A 9931-nucleotide genomic window follows, 5' to 3' on the forward strand; every position below is an offset into this window, starting at 1 on the left:
CTTTCCTCCCCCCCCCCCCCTTTTTTTTTTTTTTTGACCAAATGTAATTATATTTTAAATTGGATTTTAGGGACTTATATTTTATAAAAGGTACTGATAATTCAGCTAGTGGTTTTGTGGGAAGGTGGGAGCAAGACAATGACATTTTATATTAAAGGGAAAGATTGGGGCTACTCATACTGAGATAATAGTACCCAAGGCTTCATATTTCAGATGACACTTTTACATCCATCCATTGGGTCTTTTTAAGACCTCTGGTTTTCTATCAGGGCCTAATAAATGTTTTAAGGAATGAGTTCTTACTTAAATTATGTTAGACAGAGTCTTAAATTTTTTTTTTTTTATTAATGATGACTGAAAATGCTGTTCTCCGTGCACAACTTAGGGAGTACTTTAGAGGGGCAATGCTCCTCTTAAGAGTAAAGACTTCTTCCTAAAGACTGATTTTAAACTAAAAAACAGTATATTCTTGGGGGGGGGGTTTCTTTTGAATTTGTTTTAGAGGCAAGCCATCTCAACATTTGTAGGTTTAGCAACATTAAATAGTTATTTAGCATTTGTCAACTGAGATATATTAGTATTTTTATTTAACAATTCACTGTCAAAGACAATATTTTGTTATTTTTAAAAATATATTTGGCACAGCTGATCCATGATCATTTAATATCACTTAATTTTCATTTCTTTTTTTCTTCATAGTGTTTTAAATTGTTTTTATACAAGTCTCAAGAAGATTGGCTCCCAGATATTTTGTAGTTATTTTGAATGGAATTTCCCTCTTTATTTTTTTCTTTCTTGACTTATTATTCATAGAGAAATGCTATAGATTTCATGAGCTTATTTTTCATCCTGCTAGTTGACTGAAGTTATTAACTGTCTCAGTTTGTTTGCTGATTTTCTTCCCTTTTCTTTGCAAACATAGGATAGTGTTTTCCTCCTTGCCTATATTTATGCCTTTAATTTCTTCTTCCTAGAATCTTGTTAGATAATAGCAAGGAAGGGTTACAAATGTTGATACTCCTCTGTTTTAATGCCTAGGGGACATTTTCATGGAGCTTGCTTCATGCTTAATCAGGACCCCATTGTGTGAATTGAGGAGGAGTAGACCTAAGAGTCTCCTTCCTCTGCCTGATGAGCACAATGCCAGACCATACACACAGTCCAGGATAGGATTTTCTCTAATCAACTTTTGCTTGTTGATGTAAACTTGCTAAAAGAGTTACCACAACAATGTCAACTTTCATGGTTTTTCTCAATCAGTAAATTATAAGAACTACTGCTACTTACTTGTGAGAATCTCTTCAAGTTCATAACTACTTCTTAGGAGAGACATTAGCTGGCATAAGGGTAACAGTACCTAGTGGTGGCAACCAGGCAGAAATTGTAAGAATTAAAATTTAGTTATTAGCTATATATTAAAATTATGTGGCCGCCAGGAATCAACAATTCAGGTTGATTCCGTAATTAAATCAGACCCAAGTCAGCATCGGGTTGAGGAGTTTATTTACAATCAGGAAGGTAAGTAGGGATAAAGAGAAAAGGGAGGTTAGAAGTCTAATCAAATGAAGCTGTAAGCCACAGGGCCCAACAGCCAGATAGGTAGAGTTTAGAATTGGCCCAGCTAGGCCAAGGAAGCCAGCCTAACTTACCCACGTGACAATACAGAGTGTAAGCTGTCTGTGGTCTCAGGAGATGCTTCTTCCTCCAGTTCCAGGCGGCAACTGCCCCCACAGGAAGTTCACTCACTTACTTAAAGAGAATGTGTCTTTCATCACTTCCTGTGGTCCAGAATGTGTCTTTCATCACTTCCTGTGGTCCACCTCTAATTCAAATGGACAAATGGCAGTTTCTACATTGATTTGGACTGCCCAAAGGGCAGTCCCTTATTCTTGATTTGTTACTTATTGTCAAGTGTGGGTAACTTGTCTCCCCTCCCCACTAAGGGAGGTGGGAGTGACATCATTAGCACGCCTGGGTTGAGTAGATTTTTGACTATTAATGGGATCTGGCTAATTCTATTTACACAGCAGGGAACTCCTTTTCTACACAGGAGACATATTTAGAGGTACTTGTAGTAGTAAAAACTAGTAATTAAGATGCCCTACTTCTTAAGAAATGACAAGTGTGAAGAATTTAGAGAAACAGGAAGATTTATGTAAACATACAGAGAACGTAGTAAACAGAATCAGGAGACATACATAAAAACATAAATAACAACCCCAATACAATACAACCCCAACCTACAATAACTAATCTTGTTCCTGGAGAACAAGACATTGAAACACATCTTCCTCTTTTCAGACAAGAGGGTGGGGGTATGAATATAGCAATACTGAGATTACTTTCTGACTCTTATGAATTGGTTTTGATTAACTGCTTTTCTTTGTTATAATGATGGGCAGTAGGATTAGCCCCCTAATATAAATCTGGAAATATTTGATGTCAAAATCAAATGTATTAACAAACACAAGAGTGTGGCAGTGGGAAAGAACAACCTTTGATATAAGTTAACCAAAATTTTAAAATAATGAAAATTCAGGGAAAGTTACCTGTTCTTGGTTAAATCTATCATACCTGTGTGTTATAACGACTTTTCCTTAAATTTAAATTTCTGCCATTTGGAGCTTTGAAAAAGAACCAATTTGTGTATGTCACTTAAGGGACAAGAATAAGTTTGCTTTGTGCTTTTATTGATAAACTAATCATTGCATCTTTGTTAAAATCGATTACCAATATACATTACTAAGAAAGTCCTGTACAAAATTGTATTACATAAGAAAACCTTTGTAAAATTTTGTATTTCAAAATAGCCTGTTAAGACTCTTCCACTTGCTGTTTCTACCGAGCCATCTATAATTTTATCACAAAATGAATCTGACAAGATCCCCTCCCAAGTGCCCCAGACGCTACAAGAAACAGCTGTTTCCAAGCCTAATCTTAAGCAGAATAGTGTGCCTCCTTCCCAGAGTGAGTAACACTTGAAAGGGGATGGGGTGGCATTGGGGGGGAGGGCAAGTGGGGGAAGAGGGAGGGGAGGGGAGGACTCAAGTGTAGAGTTCCATCTGCCAAATTTTCAATAACATTTTCAAATGTGTATTGTTTTGGGAACTTGATAGGAAGAGTTAGATTATCAATAAGATTCAAAATATAGCAACACTGGTTTCCTTTGTCTTTAATTTTAGTAGAAGAGAGTTGCCCAGGTTTATGGGATTCTTACTGAGAACTCTGATACTATTTGACCTTAGTAAATAGCATCTCATTTTAATGTCCTTCCCAATTCTAAAATTATTCTTTCTCTTAAAGACTCTCTCTTGCTATATATGACAGACCCAATATGAGAAGAATTTACTTAAGTGAATGTCCAGTAGACCCAAAAGATCACCAGTTCTAGGCAGTTCTTGGTTAAGATAGAGGGTAATATTAAAACTATTATATTAAATTAATATTATATTAAAACTATAATATTAAAAAAATAAAAAAGTAATCCTCATAGATACAAACACTCCTACTTATTAGGGAATAGATTTGTCACTTATTCTTGATTTCTCTTCATAGTAGTGGACAGATGGATATTGCAAAACATATTAACAAGCAAAAGTACAGGCTTTCGTAGACCATTGAATAATGAATTATTTGAAATAGTTTCAGTATTAGAATTTGCACTATTTATAGCCATTGAGCTGAAACCAGTTACTATACTTGGACAACTACAAAAAATCTTTTTAATAACAGATGCAATATTGGAAACTTTAGCACCTAAAACTTGAAACATCCATTTGGTAAAATTGTCACCAAAAAATCCTTTAAAGTGGAATTTATTGCATTTTATATTGTTGTAACTCGTAGTATGGAGGTACCACCTTGTCTAAGTTTCTTCCCTTTTTTGCCACTCTTCTAGCCAAGTCTGAAGCTAGCTGGGAATCTCCCAAACAAGTAAAAAAGAAGAAAAAAGCTAGACGAGAAACGTGAATGTTTTATCCTGAATTGGACATGTGTTGTGCAGACACTGTCTTGAAGATTATGCTGTTTATGCAATAATTTGTGAACATGTACAGAATTTTATATAAATTTCAACTGATTTTTAAAGACAAAACTGCTGTGAATGCAACCATCATTAAAATGGAATCAAAGGAAAGTTAATTTGTGAAATTAAGAGCTCAGCAGAACAAGCTACATTGCTGGAAGACGCTTAGGAGTCTCTTTTTCAATTTTATGAACTATCTCAATTTAAGAATATAGATCTCCTGGTTTTACAACAGTGCCCTGTTTACAACAGATTGTGTTCTGTCTCACCTGCAGCTAAAGACTAGAGAAGTGATTAGAGAAAGGGTGGGCTATAAAATTGTAGGTATTTCTTGCATCTTTGGTTCACAGGTTGTCTACCATTTGAATTTGCTTCACATGTAAATCAAAGTGCTTTGATTAATTGCATAATCTTCCATATCTTACATATTTTTTGGTAGAAGTGTGTATTAAAGGAGTCACAAGTGCAAATACAAAGTCATTGTCATTTGTTTAGCTAAGTCTTTATGACTTAGTTGACAATTAAAGAAAAATGCTTTCAATTAAAAGATCAGAAATGCAATTGACACTTGTATGGTTCATGAAGTTATTTTTGATAGTCTTAAATTACTTGAATTGTTCAAAGTGCAGTATATTTTTAATTCTATTACGGAAACTCAACTATGTGTATATGGTCTTATTTGTTTTTGTTGTTTCCTTTTAAAAGTTCATGCTCATGTTTAATTGCTCATTTTTAATGATGTGAACTCTTTTAGAGTCAAAATCTTACTCCTTTTTTCCCTTTCCCAAGCAATTATTTTTACCAGCTTCAACTGTTCTCTTTGTTCTATAAAATGTCTTTTGACTTTAAAATTGAAATCATTCACACACTAGTTACACAAGACATCAAAGTTTTGATGGAGAATGGGAGACTAAAATCAGACAGCTTTAATTGACATTGTCAAGAACTCCAGTTATCAGGAATACATTTTTTTACTGCCTTAACCTGTAGTGTGTAGAATATGCATCTAAATTTCTTGAGGGGGAATTAGTGTTTTTATAAGAATTTTCATGTAAGTATTACAGTTGTAGTTAAATAAGGAACATTTCCCACTTGAAACTGTATTGATTAAAATGATGTGTGAAATGTTCCATTTTCAGGCACTGTGTAATTATATTGTAATGAACTGGCAGGTATCTTTGTATCTATAAATAGTGCATGCTCAGCCATGTACACTGTAAATAGCCTTTACCAAATGTGTTTGACAAGGACCATAATTAACATCCCTTAGTGAATTGTGATCAAGAAAAAAAAAAGCCATGAATTATTTGATGCGATTGGCTTCGTTGTTTTTATGTGCTCAGAGATTGTTTGTAACAGCTGTAACCAATGGTACTGATCCAACCATCCAATATCGTCTTATTTTACTTGACTGCAGTTTAGTAGTTTTGACTTACGAATGCTAGAAAGGATGGAGAAACAAAATTACTTTAGTTTTGCTGAAGATTGGCCTTTATGACTGAACCGCTTTCCTAATAGTGATTACTAACTTTTATACAGGTGTTAACATCTGTTTCAGGAACATGGCAGTATGTTTACATGTTCAGAGTTTTGTTTAATTCAGTGACATTTCTAAGTTGATTTGTTTAAATAAATTGAGCAAATGATAGCTTTGTTTTGTTTTATTTTGCTTTATGGGCATAAATAATAGCTAATGTGATAATGGGTTTTTAAAAAAATTATCTTTGGTTAACTTTAAATTTAATATTTCCTCCAAAACTCAAGGATCCTGGTTTATCTGCCAGAACTTCTTACAGTTGGTGGGGCAAAGGGCAAGGGGGATGATTGGAATGGGATGGGGAAAGGAGGGCATGTATTTTAGAAATGTGCCAAAAGGTCTTTGTTTAAAAGAATATCTTGGGTGTCAGTTATTAAAGTGTAAATATCATTTCTGGTAATATGTCATTCTTTTAGGCACTCATCTAATGGGTTTTATTTTAGAGTCTAATTAGTTCTGTGTTTGTATGTAGCTACTGCAGAGCAATATTTAAGTCCATACTGTTTATTTTCTTAATTAAAATATCTGTTAACACAGCCCGAAATGTTTAAGGAAATCTAAATTTTTTTTACCCAATACTTCCATTTGATTTCATTATGATTTGATGGTTTTTTGAAGTTTTTGTGTAAATTCAGTGTATACATAGAAATTGCTTTCAAAGAGACTTAAAGAATGCTGTCATGTAAGATGTTTTGCTTGTTATCAATAAAACATCCTCCTTTTTCCCTTTCCCTTTTTTTTTGGGGGGGGGTTGTTTTTTTGTTAAACCAATTTCTCAACCAATTTTCCTTACCCAGAAAAATTCTCTCTGATATTATCATTGTTATAACATAGTCTGGGTGACCTTTATCGCATCTTCTGTCAAAGATTTGTTTTCTTTTGTTGATGAGGTAGAAGTTATTCATATGAGCTTTCTCTCCCAACCATTTTTTCATTCAGAAAAATTTGTCTTAGAATAATTTCAGTGTGAAGTCTCATATACAGTGGAATAGCTCTTGAATAGGAAATGACTTGTTGAAATTGATAATATTTAGAAAGACTCACTCTATAGTAATCCACTGGGTAAAATCATGCTTCAATTTCCACACAGGCTTATAGGTCAAGTTCAGGCCATTTAAATACTGAGATGTCAGTCAAGAAAGAAAATAGATATGAGAACATAAATGTACCAGAACCAGAATGCATAAACTTGTGATCACACTTTAGCCTTAATGTATGTAGCATTTACAAGTTATTCTGTGGGCTACTGGCACTTCTGTATCAGGGTCTGCCTCTTAAAGGGTAAAACATGGACTTTCCTAAAAATGTGCTTAGACGGAGACAGGTTACAGTTCCCATGCTTCCTCCTTTGATGCCCTATCACCACAACTGCATACTTAGATGCTGCCATGTACTATAAAGCACAAACTATAAGGTGATGTTCTGCAGTTAAGAAAAATCTTGAAAAAAGGAGTTAACTTACAGAGTGGGTACACTGGCAGCTGACAGGTACCAGAAATCCCCCATCTCCTGCTCACACCAGCTACTGCTGACCAGCAAAGATCTCCTCAACCCCCATTCCTGCCTGTTGGCTGCTGTTCAGAGTAGCAGGTGATGGGCAGCAGAAATGCCCCAGCTCCCAGTGGTAATATACAGGCGCTGGGGAATTTCTGCCACCTGTCAGCTCTGCTTTCAGCGGCAGAAACTAGGAGAGCTAAGGGAAGCCTTGGTGTCTGTCAGCTTTTGCTGAGAGCAACAATGGGGTCTGGACTTCATCCTCTGTGGTAAGTATAGATTGGAACCTCAGTTTTATGCTATGCAGAAGGATTTAAATATGGTGCCAGATTAACTTGTGCCCTGAAAATATTCATCTGGAGTAAATGCTCTTACTATTAATTTTCAATCTTCTAGGAAATCAGTATAGTAAGTTATTCATAGTATATCTTTTCTTTCTTTGTCTTTCCTCCTTAAAATGTCAACTAAAAAGACTTTCTTTAGAAAGTTTAATTTTAAAAGAATTTATATATTGCTAGATAGCTTTTAAAATGTGGAATGTTTAGGTAAATATTTTTTTCTAAACAAAAGACTTTTTAAAAACCTAAACGTAAGCTATGAAGGAAAAGAGAAATGTATCTCTTAATGGATCTGAATTTTAGTTCAGAATACAAAACATATAGTTCCTCTTTAGAAGGTCACAGGGTAACTCTTTAACATGTTAATAGACTCATTCAATTGACTAAAGTTTTAAAACATAGTATTACTCTTTTTTAAACCCTTAATTTTCTGCCTTGGAATCATTACTATAAATTGGTTTCAAGGCATAATAGTTGTAAGGGCCAGGCAATGGGATTTAAGTGATTTGCGCAGGATCACACAGCTAGGAAGTATCAGGCTAGATTTGAACCCAGAACCTCCTGTCTAGGCCTGGCACTCAATCCAGTTAGCTACTTAGCTGTCACTGGTGGTATTGCTCTTAAAAGACTTTCCTGTATTCTTGTTACTATTATATCAATTTCTGGCCTTTGTAACAATCCTGTCTTCCAAATCTTTGGAGTTCTCTAGTTTAAGTACTTCACTTCCTTCCCATCAGAAGTAGAACAACATGATCAATAAATTAAAAATTAAAACACCAATTAAGGGGGCAGCTGGTTAGCTCAGTGGATTGAGAGTCAGGCCTAGAAATGGGAGGTTCAAATCTGGCCTCAGACACTTCCCAGCTGTGTGACCTTGGGCAAGTCACTTAATCCCCATTGCCTAGCCCTGACGGCTCTTCTGCCTTGGAACCAATATGCAGTATTGATTCCAAGATGGAAGATAAGGGTTTTAAAAGAAAAAAAGAATTGGGGGCAGCTGGGTGACTCAGTGGATTGAGAGCCAGGCCTAGAGACGGGGGTCCTAGGTTCAAATCCGGCCTCAGATACTTCCCAGCTGTGTGACCCTGGGCAAGTCACTTGACCCCCATTGCCTACCCTTACCACTCTTCTGCCTTGGAGCCAATACACAGAAGTTAAGGGTTTAAAAAAACCAAAACCCTCCCAAAAAATGTTGAACAGCACAGATCTCTGGTGTACTGTGCCAGAGACCTCCTTGCAAGTTGACTTGGAACCATTAATGACTACATTTTGAGGCCAGCCATTCTGCCAACTCAGAAATGTATCTAAATTCTATCACCTGACCCAAACTTTGTCTTTTTAAAAGAAAAGCCTTTAAGGAAGCATTTTGTTCTACCAAATACTTTTTTTTTTTAATGGTCAACAAACCATTAAAAAGGAAGCCTTCTTGGATTGGATCTTCCCCTCTGTATGTATGTTCACTTGAAGTTTGTCCCCAGCACAATCTCAGTGTACTCTAGGGCCAATCCAGTGGCGTATTGTCTTCAATACAATTTCAGACTCCTCCATAAGGATATCTAGGAATCTGATGTGTGGCTGGTGATAGAAAATACTTTGTTGTGAGGAATTTTTGTAGGTAAAAGTAGTAATCTACTTCCAACGAAGTATCTTTCTTTTGTGGTTTAGTTGTTTCATTCGTGTCCAACTCTTTATGATTCCGTGTGGGATTTTCTTGGCAAAGACCAGAGTGGTTTGCCATTTCCTTCTCTACCTCATTTTACAGATGGAGAACCAAGACAGAGTGGCTGGCCCAGGATCACACAGCCAGGAAATGGTTGAAGTCCAATTTGAATTCATGAAAATGTCTTCCTATTAAAAATATTTTTCCACATTTACATGACTCATTTTCTTTCCCTCCCCCCTCGCAGAGCCAATAAGCAATTCCACTGGGTTGTACACATGTTATCGGGATAACTATTTTCCATATTATTTGTTTTTACCATAGAACTGAAGCCTGAAATCATATATCCATATAAACAAGTGATAAGTGACAAGTCATAAGTTTTTTGTTTGCATTTCTATTCCCATAGTTGTCTTTTAATGTGTTTTCTTTCTCATAAGTCCCTCAGGAATGTCCTGGATTATTGTATTGCTACTAGTAGTAAAAGTCTATTATACTGCAGAGTTCCACAGTGTTTCACTTTCAGTGTACAATGTTCTTCTGGTTCTGCTCATTTCACTCTGCATCAGTTCCTGGAGGTCTTTCCAGTTCATATAGATATCCTCCAGTTCATCACTCCTTACAGCACAATAGTATTTATTCCATCACCATCAGATACCACAATTTATTCAGCCATTCCCCAGTTGAGGGATACCCCCTCATTTTCCAATTTTTGGCCACTACAAAGCGTGCAGGTTTGAATAGAAAATAGATCTTCCTGACTCCAAACTTAGTACTGTATCTGCTGAGCCACCTTGATGCCCCAGTGTCTCCCATAAATGCTTCAAATTATTAAACACTGTGAAATATAAGAGAGATCCTTGTTTGACCCCCTAATT

The 9931-nt window shown here is 35.8% G+C and overlaps 1 protein-coding gene across 5 annotated transcripts in view; it reads left to right on the forward strand.

The window, feature by feature from the left end:
• MTDH (metadherin) overlaps window positions 1–6286 on the forward strand; it is a 77139-nt gene extending 70853 nt beyond the window's left edge. For all 5 annotated transcript variants that reach the window (XM_044668526.1, XM_044668532.1, XM_044668546.1 and 2 more), the window contains 2 exons: window positions 2811–2967; window positions 3899–6286. In XM_044668526.1, coding sequence (XP_044524461.1) covers window positions 2811–2967; window positions 3899–3969 — 228 coding nt within the window. In that variant the 3' untranslated portion in view covers window positions 3970–6286. The remainder of the gene's footprint in view (window positions 1–2810; window positions 2968–3898) is intronic.
• The last annotated feature ends 3645 nt before the right edge of the window (window positions 6287–9931 follow it).

Source organism: Gracilinanus agilis, chromosome 1, assembly GCF_016433145.1.
Source record: "Gracilinanus agilis isolate LMUSP501 chromosome 1, AgileGrace, whole genome shotgun sequence".
NCBI lineage: Eukaryota > Metazoa > Chordata > Mammalia > Didelphimorphia > Didelphidae > Gracilinanus > Gracilinanus agilis.